This window comes from Bombina bombina, chromosome 9, assembly GCF_027579735.1.
Source record: "Bombina bombina isolate aBomBom1 chromosome 9, aBomBom1.pri, whole genome shotgun sequence".
In the NCBI taxonomy this organism is placed as follows: domain Eukaryota; kingdom Metazoa; phylum Chordata; class Amphibia; order Anura; family Bombinatoridae; genus Bombina; species Bombina bombina.
This window is the reverse complement of record NC_069507.1, coordinates 215,730,296-215,745,593: the sequence shown is the minus strand read 5'-3', so window position 1 is coordinate 215,745,593 and position 15,298 is coordinate 215,730,296. Positions and strand designations below refer to the sequence as shown.

The window sequence follows — 15,298 nt, the reverse complement described above, 5'->3', positions numbered from 1 at the left end:
TACGTATATTCTGTGAATTCTTGCACATGCTCAGTAGGAGCTGGTGACTCAAAAAGTGTAAATAAAAAAAAAAAGACTGTGCACATTTTGTTAATGGAAGTAAATTAAAAAGTTGTTTAAAATTGCTGCTTTATCTGAATCATGAAACTTTAACTTTGACTTGAGTGTTGAGTGCTAAGCACTTTCCCACTTGGGTGCTAAGCTGTTTTAAGGTTTTTTTTTTATTTTGTATTTTTGAAAATACTTTTTTTTTTTTTTTAAATGTCCCCCCCACCAAGACTTACACTGTTGGAAAGGTTAGGCGATTACCTTATTACCTTTCCAACTGTGGGTCTTTGGGGTCTGTAGCTGCTTAGATGCCTGAGATACAGGCTTCCAAGCTGCATGCCACCTTTTCCTAAAATTAACATTGTCATTTTGTTAATAAAGTTGCGCAGTGACATCATCACGCAAAACGTGAAGCCCCTGCGATGCCTGTCACTATACAGGCTCGATCGCCAGGGTAGGAGCAGGTGGGAGCCCCCAGATCTCCCTCAAGGTGGGAGAGTGCTAGCGACGGCTCTGAGCCATCGTTAGCACCAGAGTTGGAAACTCTGCCGTCGTTGGCACTCAAAGGGTTAAAGAAGGATGAATCCCAAGCCTAAGTGGCCAATATAAGAAATACCATATGCTAAATGTGAAAGCTTTTAACCTAATATTTGAGCTACAGAAATGAAAGTTAAATAAGAAATTAAACTACCCATGCATTGACTAATGTTTTGCGTAATATCATTATAGGTAGGCAGGATGTTTCCATACTTGAAAGGATAAAGGTAAATATATAGAACCTATGCAGCCACTCTTCCCCAAATGCATGCAACTAGGTAATTCTAAAATCAGTTTTCCTATCCATATTAGAAAGGTGAGTTACTACAGCATATAACTTTTATGCAGCCCTATGAGACTAAACCCCCCAAAAAATAAGCAAATCCTCTGGTATTGCAATTCAACTAAAAATGCTACTTATCACCTAGATTACAAGTTGTGCAATACAGCTATACTGCTGAAAAATTGGCCTTTGCGAGCGTATTATTCAACTCACCCGCATTACAAGTCGCGGCGGTACGGCTATACCGCTACCGTTTTAGCCTATACTGCAACAATCCATTCCGCACTCAAAAAATGGCTTTGGAGTGTGGAATGATCAGCTCACCTGTATTACAGGTTGTGCAGTCAGGCTATTCCGCTAGCATTACAGCTTATACCGTAATGATTAATTCCGCAATCAAAGACCAGTAGTTATGGATTTTGCGAAACAAAAATGTTTCACAAAACTCAGAACAAAAATGTTACAAAGTACACTAACACCCATAAACTACCTATTAACCCCTAAACCACCATCCCCCCGCATCGCAAATACTATAATAAACCTATCAACCACTCATCTGCCGCCCACCCACATCGCCAACACTAAATAAACCTATTAACCCCTAAACCGCCAACCCCCCACATCGCTATTACTAAAATAAACCTATTAACCAATAAACCGCCAACCCCCCACATCGCTATTACTAAAATAAATCTATTAACCACTAAACCGCCGGTTCCCCACATCGCAACAAACTAACTTAAACTATTAACCCCTAAACCTAACACCCCTAACTATAAATTAAAGTTACAATATAACTACATTAAAATAAATAAAAACTTACCTGTGAAATAAATAAAACCTAAGCTTAAACTATGAATAAACCTGACAGTACTATTTAAAGAAAAAATATATATGCCAAAAATCAAAAATCTAAATGACTAAATTAAAAAATCCTAACACTACGAAAAAAACATTACAAACCTAACATTACAAAAAACAAAGTCTAAAATTACAAAAAAAAATCTAAGATTACAAAAAATAATTAAACAATATTATCCAAAATAAAAAAATGAAACCTAATCTAATACCCCTTTAAAAACAAAAAAGCCACCCCAAAATAAAAACATCCCATAATCTAACAATAAACTACCAATAGCCCTTAAAAGGACCTTTTTTAGGGCATTGCCCTGAAGAAATCAGCTCTTTTACATAAAAAACTACAAATGAACCCCTAACAAATTGGCTAATTTTAATATTTCAGCCAATAGGAATGCAAGGTACCCCAATATAAAATGGGTACCTTGCATTCAATCTTCAGGACTGACAGCAGTCGCCACCTAGATGAGCTGCAACTGCCTAAAGCTGAACGCAGACAAGACCGAAGTCCTCCTCCTTGGTCCCACCACATCCGCTTGGAATAACTCATGGTGGCCCACAGCCCTCGGACACCCTCCAACCCCCACCGAACATCCACGAAATCTAGGTGTCATCCTGGACTCATCGCTCTCCATGGACCGGCAAATCAACGCTGTCTCTTCTGCATGCTTCCACACACTTCCCCTGCTGCGAAAGATCTTCAAATGGATCCCAACCGAGACCAGGAAGACTGTCACTCACGCCCTCGTCAGCAGCCGACTGGACTATGGTAATGCACTCTACGCCGGCACCACCATCAAGCTCCAAAAGAGACTACAGCGCATCCAGAACGCCTCAGCCAGACTAATCCTTGGCATCCCTTGTCAAAGCCACATCACCAAACACCTGCGGGACCTGCACTGGCTCCCCATCAACAAAAGAATAACCTTCAAGCTTCTCACCCACGCATTCAAGGCCCTCCACAACATCGGTCCCGAATACTTGAACCAACACGTTACCTTCTACGCCCCTGCCAGACAACTTTGATCGGCCGACCAAGCCCTCGCAGTCATCCCCCGCATCAGGAAAACCACAGCGGGAGGCAGATCCTTCTCTCACCTGGCAGCCAAGACTTGGAACACCCTCCCGCTGCACCTCAGACAAGCTACCGCCCTAAGTTCAGAAAGGACCTGCAACCCTCAGCTCCTTGAGACCCTTACGGGTGAATAGCCGCACTTTACAAGAACCCAATAGATAGATAGATAGATAGATAGATAGATAGATAGATAGACGGTGTGCGGTGGACGATCGCATGAAGAGGATCCTCCACGCTGGATGTCTGCGCGGCCGCCAATCCTGCTCCACTCCGCGCCGTCTTCGCTCTGCGCCACTGGGATGAAGAATGAAGATGAGCCTGCGCTGGATGAAGATGGAGCCACCTGGAAGAAGACCTTCACCGCCGAACTTCATGAATGGTGATGACCTATTTTGGGGGTTAGTGTTAGTTTTTTGTTTTTGGAGTGTTTTTTTTTTTTAGATTAGGGCTTTTTTTTTTTTAATGGGCAATAAAGAGCTGATTAGGGGCAATGGATGGCTTAGTTTTTTTATAGTTATGTCTTTTCTATTTTGGGGGGTTGGGTGGGTGGTGAGTTGTACTGTTAGGGAGTAGTTTGTGTTTTTTAAAGTAAAAGAGCTGCTGGGCAATGCCCTAAAAAATGCCCTTGGGGTAAAATGTGTTTTTATTTTGGGGTGGCTTTTTTGTTTTTATAGGGGTATTAGATTAGGTTTATTTTTTTATTTTGAATAATTTCGTTTATTATTTTCTGTAATCTTAGATTTTGTTATTTTTCATAATTTTAAAGTTTGTTATTTTGTGTAATCTTAGGTTTTGTTATTTTGTTTAATTTTAGACTGTTATTTTTTGTAATGTTGTTTTTTGTTTTTTTTAGTAGTTTTAGGATTTTTTAATTTTATAATTTAGGTTTTTTATTTTTGGTATATATTTTTTTTTTTTTTTTAAATAGTAATGTTAGCTTTATTTGTAGTTTAAAGCTTATGTTTTTTTTATTTCACAAATAAGTTTTTATTTATTTTAAGGTAGTTATTTTGTAACTTTAATTTAAAGTTAGCGGGTGTTAGGTTTAGGTTTTAATAGTTTAATTTAGGTAGTCGCGATGTGGGTGTTTGGCGGTTTGGGGACAAAAGGTTTAGTTGAGTATTTGCAATGTGGGTGTTTGGCGGTTTTGGGGTTAATATGTTTAGTTAAGTATTTGCGATGCGGGGGCGGAGGATTAGGGGTTAATAGTTTTAGGTGTTAGCGATGCGGGTGGTCGGCGGATTAGAAGTTAATAGGTTTATTGTAGTGTTGGCGATGGCGGTGGGCGGCGGATTAGGGGTTAATAGGTTTATTGTAGTTCTGGTGAACTGCTTGTGCAATGCCACCCCTGCAGATTCATATTTGATTGTCTTAAGACTGCTGCTTCTTAACTGTTGTTTCCAGCGAGTCTGAAGGCTCGCGTGCAAACAGATGTATTAGGCACCATACAGTGCTTAATAATTTGGCCCCATAGTATCTATGTCCAATTGGCTTAAGAGGTTAATATGAAATCTCCCAAGAGTTTGGTGTGAACTCAGCACTAATGAAGCTGATTGGTTGTTTTTGTTTTCCAACATGCAGCTCACAGTAGCTAAAGAATAACTGTCCACAGAGCACATACTCTTGCCTTTTTTACATAGAGATGTTCATGTGCTATTTACAGTTATGCTGCATCACTTTCAATTGATTTAGCATATGGTTTTAATGTCCCTTTAATAAACTAAATTCCGACTAAACTGAACAAGGGACCGGCTTAATAGGCAAAGGAATAAAAAAAAAAACGGGACTGTCACTAGAAAATGGGACTCTTAACAACTGTGGTGAAGGTCATTGAGCAATGACTCTTGTGATGGATCCCTCTCTATTTTACTTAGCTGGGTTTGTAGCAGGACATTTCAGTAACCCATTGTGTTGTATCAAAATAATAAATATTTGGGCCTTTTAAATGTTTTTTGTTTTGTTTTTTGCATTTTTTAATGTCTTGGGTATCATGTACACACTTGATACTAAACATATTTTATTAATTAATGTTTAGTTCAAAGTTGGAGGAACTCTTTGTCGGCCCACGAACGATCCATGTGACCTGCCAGAGTACTGTAATGGAGCTTATGCCCTGTGCCCAGTAGATGTCTATATAATGAATGGATTTCCCTGCAACAACTCACAGTTTTACTGCTATAGCGGAGTGTGCCAGACCTTTGATGGGCAGTGTCGAGCCCTATTTGGAGAAGGTGAGTGTGCTTAAAGACCTAAAAGTAAAGACCAGTGGCTTGTCCCATATGAATATACTCAAGATGAATGCGATTAAATCAGACAAATCCTATGGCTTTTAACCCCCTGGTTACCAAATAAGGTTGCTTTACATTGAATAGCAAGTTGTTTTAGCCCTGTTTGGTGGCCCAGGGATTAAAGTAAGCAATTAAGCATATTTGAAGTGAACCCAGAGATATGACTTAAAAGATTTTTAGATCACTAAGTGAGTGGAAAACATTTGAGGCTAACGTCATTATTTTTTATGCAGGTTCCTCAAAAGGCAATGACTCATGTTTCCAGAAAGCAAATCTGAACGGGGATAGATATGGCAACTGTGGGATGTCTGGGACAAGTTACAAAAAGTGTTCTAAAGCGTAAGTAAAAGCACTGTTTAATGGCAGAGGGAGAAAAAAAATTTCACTCTACAAAAATATATACCATTATTAATAATACGTAAGTTGATTAAATAAAAAGATTTATTGGGGCCGATTTATCATTGTGCGGGTGGACATGATCCGCTGTAGAGGATCATGTCCGCCGCACATCGATAAATGCCCACAGCATACGCTGTCAGCATTTATCATTGCACAAACATTTCTCGTGAAATGCTTGTGCAATGCCGCCCCCTGCACATTCGCAAGGGGTGTCAATCATCGATGATTGCTGTCCTCCGTCTCAGAGGTGGCGGATGAGTTAAGGAGCAGCGGTCTTATGACCGCTGCTTCTTAACTCCTGATTCCGGCGAACCTGAAGGCTCGCGCGGAATTAGCAACTTAACGGGTTGATAAATCGACCCCGCTATGTTGAGATTTTGTCATCTGCCTTTAAATCCTTTATTTAGTCGTAAGCATTTAAATTAGAATATTGAAAGTCACTCTTTTGATTACTGTTTTTCAATACTATTATTAGTCCACTGGACCTATAAGTTATATTGGGATCTCTGGTAAAAAGACACAAATGATCATACTATATGGCAGCGTGATCTTTATATTTCTGTTTTTTTTTTTTAATATTTCAACTTGTAATATGAACGCTCTTTCTAACGGCGCAAACAGCTGCCATAACCCGATATCACTTGCACACAACTGTTAGCTCTCCACTTGTAATCTGACCCATAGTATTTGGTCTTGGTTTACATGTTTTTACATTTAGTAGTAAACCTAAACTTACAATAGTGCAATGTAATCTATGCCGTGTACAGCACACACTATTAAATATACTAAAAGCACACTATCACACCTATGCTCTATATACAAGGGTCTAGCAGCAAATGATTGATCAGTTGTCCCTTGTGTCTATAGCAGAATTACAGTGGCGCACATCTATTAGAATCCAATAGCGTGTACGGTAAAGTTTCTAATTGATTGTACCGCCCACCTTGATAAAGCTTGCAAAAAAAGCAATAGTGAGATGTACAGTCAGATCCTTGAAGATGAGAAATATGAAGGGCTAAAAGGGAAGTTTAAAGCCTTTATATCAGCTCATATTTATATCATGCATATGTATTTACTGCATTGATTTCATTACAGTGGTGTTGTGAGCTTAGGTTTACTGTCACTTTAAGTGATGTTTATCATGGACATGTATATCCTGTGACTGCAGTGACAGCCTGTGTGGGAAGCTACAGTGTACAGGAGATGTCAAGCCCATTCTGAATGCCCAGGTCACCACTTTCTATATGGAAGAAAAGTACAAGTGTACCAGTGTCGACTTTTCCCTGGGAACTGATGTTCCTGACCCAGGGCTGGTGCATCAAGGCACTGCATGTGGAGAAGGCAAGGTGAGTTGTCAACTCAATTATCTATTTAGCACTTGATCCAGTATACTATGCATGCAAAAATGAGGTGCTGGCAAAAGGTATCTCAATTCTCATTTAGATATCTCATTTTCTCCCAGTGTGTGTGTGTGTGTGTGCGATTCTATGTGTGTGTGTTTGTATATTTGTGTGTGTGTTTGTATGTGTGTTTGTATGTGTGTGTTTATATGTATGTGTGTGTGCGTGTTTGTATGTATGTGTGTGTGTGTGTGTGTGTTTGTGTGTGTGTGTTTGTATGTGTGTGTTTGCATGTGTGTGTGTGTGTGTTTATTTGTATGTTTGTGTGTGTGTGTTTGTAAGTTTGTGCTAGAGATGTGTAAGGCGATACTAATACCAGACTCAACTGTGCTTCCCCTGAATCTGATATACTCCCAAGATCAGAAAATTGTGGAGAACGGACAAGGGGGGTGGGGTGCGCTCAAAAGAGAGCTGTGAGTTGGACTATCTGTGATGCGCGGAGTAAGGTGCCAATCTATAATTGGGATAGGTTAAAGCGGGGGCAATTCCAATAAATGTTCAATATTAGAATTGTTCTATCTTATAGTGACTACTCTTATAGAATAGGGTGTAAATGTGAAATATAATGGTTACACGCAAACTGTGATCATGTTTATTGTAGTGTTTGAATGTTATTATTAAATATCAGTATTCAAAATCACATGTGTATTTATAATCACATGGGTGTTATTGTAATATTCCTAAGTGGCGTGTACTAAATTAATATAAAGTGTGATCCATAGAATAGGTGTGAGAAAAAATGATTTGTGAGATGATGGTTTCTCTTATATTAAGTATTAAAATGGTGATCGTAGCAATATTCATATGTCATATAATCTATGATATGATATATTCCTCCAATATAATGAAAAACAAATGCAAATCGAAAATGAAATAATATAAATTTTACTATAAAATGTGCATTTAAAAAAGGGGGTTTATCAAAGCAATTATACTATAATTATAGTTAGTTCCAATTCATACATAAACACGAAGTTGCAATTCATACATAAACACGAAGTTGCACCAATTCATACATAGACACAAAATAGCAACAAATAGCAACAAATAGCGGTTGATAAAAACAATTGGAAAAAAAGTATTTCTATTAACCATATCTGTGAAGTTGAAATCGCTCTGTCAAATTGAGCATTTTTAAATCGCTCTGTCTAATTGAGTATTTTTAACAGCAGCACATATCTTTTTGGGAAAATTATAAATAGTTGTGGACACAACTTCGTTTATAACTTTGTTTACAACTAATCGTTATAGAACAATCCATAACACATAACCACTAGTGATGTCCCGAACTGTTCGCCTGTGAACGGTTCACTGCGAACTTAGCTTGTTTGTGTTCGCAGCTACGGGCGAACATATGCGATGTTCGATCCGCCCCCTATGTGTCATCATTGAGGAAACTTTGACCCTGTATGTCACAGCCTTCTGACACATTAGAGCCAATCAGCATCAGACACTCCCTCACAGACCCTCCCACCTTCTTGCCAGCAGCCATTTTAGAGTCATTACAACGTTGCTTTCTTAGTGAGAGGAGGTTTAGTGCTGCTGCTGCGGCTGCTGACATTATAGGGAAATAGATAGCTAGACTAGTGTATTTAGTGTCCACTACAGTCCTGAAGGACTCACCTCATCTCTGCTGCAAGGACAGCACCCCAAAAAGCCCTTTTTAGGGCTATAACTTCATCCGTTTGTTTTTTGTTTTTTTTCTTAGTATTTTTATTAGCATTTGCCTGGCTTTCAGCCTGTATGTGAGGCTCACAGCATATGCTGTGATTAGTGCCACCACTGATATCTGCCTAACAACATTAGTTTAAATTTAACCAACAAAAATTGGAAATTATTTTGCTAGTGTAATTTATTTTCATTTTCTATCAGGCCTGTGTCACACAGCATATACTCTGGTTCATTGCTCTGTGCCAGCCACCAGTGGTCATATCCGCTTATAACATTATTTTAAATTTTAAAAAAAAGTTTTAAATCATTTTGCTAGTGTAATCTAATTTCATTTTCTATCAGACCTGTGTCTGTCAGGCTCACAGCATATACTTCAGTTTTTTTCAGTCTTTTGGTTAATTGCTCTGTGCCAGCCACCACTCATATCTGCTTCACCTTATTTTAAATTTAAAAAAAATGTTTTTTAATTATTTTGTTAGTGTAATCTAATATCATTTTCTATCAGGCCTGTGTGTTTTGCTGACTTACAGAGCATACTGTGTTTAATTGCTGCCCTCCCTAGTCTATCAGCCACGACTCATATGTGTTTAACCTTTTTTTAAATTCCCCCCAAAAAAAACTTTAAATCATTTTGCTAGTGTAATCTAATTGTATTTTCTCTCAGGCCTGTGTGTATCTGACTTACAGAGCCTACTGTTTTTAATTGCTGCCCTTCCAAGGCTATCAGCCACGACTTATATGTGCTTAACCTTTTTCTTTAAATTAAAAAAAAAAATCTTTAAATCATTATGCTAGTGTAATCTAATTTTATTTTTTATCAGGCCTGTGTCTAACTGTCTATCTGACTTACAGAGCATACTGTTGTTAATTGCTGCCCTACGTAGCAGCCAGCCAGTGCCACCACTCATATCTGCTTAACATTATTTTAATATTAAAATATAAACTTTTAAATTATTTTGCTAGTGTAATCTAACTTCATTTTCTATCAGGCCTGTGTTCTTCTCACTTACACAGCATACTGTGTTAAATTGCTGCCCTACCTACCAGCCACGACTCATATCTGCTTTACATTATTTTAAAGTAAAAAAAAAAATTAAAATCATTTTGCTAGTGTATAGAGCATATGTCTTATTATTATATTTTGTTAGGGTAATCATGCAGGCCATATAGACCTCCCCCGATAGGGTGAGTAACAGGTATTAAAATGCTAAGAACAGTACTACTTAACACAACCTTACCATGGGTCCCAGACCCAGAGCAGATGTCTTATTATTATATTTTGTATGGGTAATCATGCAGGCCATATAGACCTCCCCCGATAGGGTGAGTAACAGGTATTAAAATGCTAAGAACAGTACTACTTAACACAAACTTACCATGGGTCCCAGAGCATATGTCTTATTATTATATTTTGTTAGGGTAATCATGCAGGCCATATAGACCTCCCCCGATAGGGTGAGTAACAGGTATTAAAATGCTAAGAACAGTACTACTTAACACAACCTTACCATGGGTCCCAGACCCAGAGCAGATGTCTTATTATTATATTTTGTATGGGTAATCATGCAGGCCGTATAGACCTCCCCCGATAGGGGGAGTTACAGAGATTAAAGTGCTAAGAATAGTACTACTTAAAACACAACCTAGTTACCATGGGTCCCAGACCGCATGTCTTATTATTATATTTTGTAAGGGTAATCAGGCAGGCCATATAGACCTCTCCCAATAGGGGGGGTAACAGGGATTAAAGTGCTAAGAAAAGTACTAATTAACACAAGCTAGTTACCATGGGTCCAACACCGCGTGTCTTGTTGTTATACTTTGTCAGGGTAATCATGCAGGCCATATAGACCTCCCACGATAGGGGGAGTTACAGGGCTGAAAGTGCTAAGAATAGTACTACTTAAAACAACCTAATTACCATGGGTCTCAGACCGCATGTTTAATTATTATACTTTGTCAGGGTAATTATATATCTAACAAATCTATCTATTTCTCTTCTGTCGATTCTATCTAACTATCAATCTATGTATATCTATCTATCCTATCTATCTATCTTCTGTCTGGACTGTTTTGAGACAGCAACTTGTGTTTTGGACAAATTTGAAGTAGGAGGACAGACCAATCACAGGGATTAAACTGGGAAGAATAGTAATACTTAAGAAAACCTAGTTATACCAGAACCACCATGGGTCCCAGACCGCATGTTTTGTTATTATAGTTTGTCAGGGTAATCATGCAGGCCATATAGACCTCCCCCAATAGGGGGAGTTAAAGGGATGAAAGTGCTAAGAATAGTACTACTTAACACAACCTAGTTACCATGGGTCCCAGACCGCGTGTCTTGTTGTTATACTTTGTCAGGGTAATAATGCAGGCCATATAGACCTCCACCCAAAAGGAGGAGTTACAGGGATGAAAGTGCTAAGAATAGTACTACTTAACACAACCGAGTTACCATGGGTCCCAGAACGCATGTTTAATTATTATACTTTGTCAGGGTAGTTATATATTTTCACAAATTGATCTAATTCTCTTCTATCGATTCTATCTAACTATCAATATATGTATATCTATCTATCCTATCTATCTATCTTCTTTCCAGACTGTTTGGAGACAGCCACTTGTGTTTTGGACAAATTTGAAGTAGGAGGACAGACCAATCACAGGGATTAAACTGCGAAGAATAGTAATACTTAAGAAAACCTAGTTATACCAGTACCACCATGGGTCCCAGACCGCATGTTTTGTTGTTATACTTTGTCAGGGTAATCATGCAGGCCATATAGACCGCCCTTGATAGGGGAAGTAACAGGGGTTAAAGTGCAAAGACTAGTACAACTTAACACAACCTAGTTTACATTAACAGTGGTTCCCAGACCACATGTCTTGTTATTAGATTTTGCCAGGATAATCAGCCAGGCCATATAGACCGCCCCCGATAGGGGGAGGAACAGGGATTAAAGTGCTAAGAATAGTAAAAATCAACACAACCTAGTTAACAGTGGTTCACAGACCGCATGTCTTGTTGTTATATTTTGCCAGGATAATCAGGCACGCCATATAGACCTCCCCCGATAGGGGGAGTAACAGGGGTTAAAGTGCTAAGAATAGTACTACTTAACACAACCTAGTTACCATGGGTCCATGACCGCATGTTTTCTTATTTTACTTTGTCAGGGTAATCATGCAGGCCATATAGACCTCCCTTGATAGGGGGAGTAACAGGGATTACAGTTCTAAGAATAGTACTACTTAACACAACCTAGTTACCATGGGTCCCAGACCAGATGTTTTGTTGTTATACTTTGTCAGGGTAATCATGCAGGCCATATAGAACTCCACCGAAATGGGGAGTAAGAGGGATTAAAGTGCTAAGAAAAGTTTTACTTAACACAACCTAATTACCATGGGTCCCAGACCGCGTGTCTTGTTGTTATACTTTGTCAGGGTAATCATACACGCCATATAGACCTACACCGATAGGAGGAGTTACAGGGCTGAAAGTGCTAAGAATAGTACTACTTAACACAACCTAGTTACCATGGGTCCAAGACCGCATGTTTAATTATTATACTTTGTCAGGGTAATTATATAACTAACAAATCTATCTATTTCTATTCTATCGATTCTATCTAACTATCAATCTATGTATATCTATCTATCCTATCTATCTATCTATCTATCTTGTGTCCGGACTGTTTTGAGATAGCCACTTGTGTTTTTGACAAATTTGAAGTAGGAGGACAGACCAATCATCTTCTTCCATCTCCCGGTTCCAAAAATGAAGGCCATATAGACCTCCCCCGATAGGGGGAGTAACAGGTTATAGTAAACTGCTAAGAATAGTACTTCTTAACACACCATGGGTCACAGACCGCATGTCTTATTGTTATACTCTGTCAGGGAAATTACATATATTTCAAATCTATTTATTTATCTATCAAATCGATCGAACTATCAAACGTATCTATCAAATGTAGATTGCAACTATTGATCGATGTAATTCGGATCAATAAAATGTATATTACATATTTTGGTTGATGTAATTCCTATCTATCAAATGTATATTGCATCTTTGGATCGATAACATTCGTATCTATCAAATGTATATTGCATCTATTGATCTATGTAATTTGTATCGATCATATGTATATTGCATCGATCGAGCTATGTAATCTATGTATCTATCTATCAAATCTATCTATCTCGTGGTTGTGCAAATGGACTGTTTGCGGTTGTTTGCGGTGCGTTACACTTGGAGTTTGCTCTGTCACTGTGAAGCGGCCGTAACCCTTACACTACCTGATAGATACAACATCATAACTGATGTTTTAAAGCACGTTATTGCAAACAATTTGGGGATGTTAGGTGATTTAGGCCCTTTATGGGTTAAAAGCAGACTCTGCATCAACTATGTAATTTTCCATGGGAGTTTTGCCAGGGATCCCCCTCCAGCATGCGACAGTCCAGGTGTTAGTCCCCTTGAAACAACTTTTCCATGACTATTGTGGCCAGAAAAAGTCCTTGTAGGTTTTAAAGTTCGCCTGCCTATTGAAGTCAATGGCGGTTCGCGGGTTCACGAACAATACCGTAAGTTCGAGTCCGCCGTTCGCGAACCGAAATTTTTAAGTTCGCGACATCACTAATAACCACCACTGTTTGGTCCCGACCAGGAACTTTTAATACAGACTGAAACCTATATGGTTAATAGAAATCCTTTTTTTCCAATCGTTTTTATCAACCGCTATTTGTTGCTATTTGTTGCTATTTTGTGTCTATGTATGAATTGGTGCAACTTCGTGTTTATGTATGAATTGGAACTAACTATAATTATAGTATAATTGCTTTGATAAACCCCCTTTTTTCAATGCACATTTTATAGTAAAATTTATATTATTTCATTTTCAATTTGCATTTGTTTTTCATTATATTGGAGGAATATATCATATCATAGATTATATGACATATGATAATTGATACGATCACCATCATCCCACGAATAATTTTTTCTCACACCTATTCTATGGATCACACTTTATATTAATTTAGTACACGCCACTTAGGAATATTACAATAACACCCATGTGATTATAAATACACATGTGATTTTGAATACTGATATTTAATAATAACATTCAAACACTACAATAAACACGATCACAGTTTGCGTGTAACCATTATATTTCACATTTACACCCTATTCTATAAGAGTAGTCACTATAAGATAGAACAATTCTAATATTGAACATTTATTGGAATTGCCCCCGCTTTAACCTATCCCAATTATAGATTGGCACCTTACTCAACGCATCACAGATAGTCCAACTCACAGCTCTCTTTTGAGCGCACCCCACCCCCCTTGTTTGTATGTTTGTGTTTGTATGTGTGTGTGTATGTTTGTGTTTGTATGTGTGTGTTTGTTTATATGTGTGTGTGTGTGTGTGTGTGTTTGTATGTGTGTGTGTATGTTTGTGTGTGTGTGTTTGTTTGCATGTGTGTGTGTTTGTATGTTTGTGTGTGTTTATTTGTATGTTTGTGTGTGTGTGTGAGTGTGTTTGTATGTGTGTGTTTTCTTATTTTATACTGACTTTTTTTTCTTGGTCTAAATACACCATTGAATTTAAAGTATTTTGATTGGTTTGAATTGTCTATAATTCAATTAAAGAGCTATTCTATTGTGATAACACAATGTCCTAAACCTTTGGTACATTTTATTATTAAATGAATGTTCACTATGTGTTTAACTTCCAGAGGGGTTTAACACATAGTTAAAATTATGCACTGTAAGGTAATTGTGTAAGGTAACTGCATCAACCATTGTGTAAGGTAACTGCATCAACCATTGTGTAAGGTAATTGCATCACCCATTGTGTAAGGTAATTGTATCACAGGCAGAGGGGAGGATTTTGAGTGGGAGTGTCTGAGAGTATTGTATGTGTTTATTGGTTGTTTTACAAAACCCTGTGGGTGGTACTAATGTGTAAAAATGTGTATTTAAGAAAAATAAACCCACAGCTCTGGCTGATTCCTGTTTTACCCTCAAGACGGAGCTTGGTCTCGTGTTTGGGGGGGAAGTGCTACTTTGAATTATTCTTTTGCCTGTTCCAGGAGAGAAGGATTTCGTGTATTTTCCCCGTTCAGTGTATTAACTGGGTTTGTGTGTTGCTATTCCCGTATTAAATGTACCGGCCATGCTTCTAAGTATACCTTTGCATGAATAATTATACATCATAGTTCAGGAACTATACCTGCTAGGACTGATTTTAAATGATCATTTATTTATAATTAAATTCCAACACACGTAGAAGATGTGTCACCATGATAGCATCTTTATTTCTATATTTATTCTTAATTTCTACACTCACCTGAACCTTAAAAATACCGGCCATGTTGTTAAAATACTGGCTGGGTTGGAACTATTGTGTGCACATGTTTTGACCACTACAATACTGTTTATAACAATATTATAATGTTTAAGAGAACACTCCTGAGCTTAACTTGGTATGTTCTTCAACAATGGATACCAAGAGAACAAAGTAGATTTTGATAATAGAAGGAAATTGGAAAGTTTTTATTTAAAAAAAAGTGCATGAACTATCTGAAGTTAATGTTGACGTTTATGTCTCTAACAATGTATTTAATCCTTTTGCAGACATTAAGTCTGCATCAGTTGTTTAATACTAGATGCTCAAACAACTTAGGGCTAGATTACAAGAGGCATGCTAACTACCCTACG

At 38.0% G+C, this 15,298-nt stretch overlaps 1 protein-coding gene across 2 annotated transcripts in view; it reads left to right on the top strand.

The window, feature by feature from the left end:
- Positions 1–15,298, top strand: part of LOC128640217 (disintegrin and metalloproteinase domain-containing protein 9) — a 176,032-nt gene that overhangs the window by 136,899 nt on the left and 23,835 nt on the right. For both annotated transcript variants that reach the window (XM_053692617.1, XM_053692618.1), the window contains exons 14-16: positions 4,837–5,032; positions 5,323–5,428; positions 6,657–6,834. In XM_053692617.1, the coding sequence (XP_053548592.1) occupies positions 4,837–5,032; positions 5,323–5,428; positions 6,657–6,834 (480 nt within the window). The remainder of the gene's footprint in view (positions 1–4,836; positions 5,033–5,322; positions 5,429–6,656; positions 6,835–15,298) is intronic.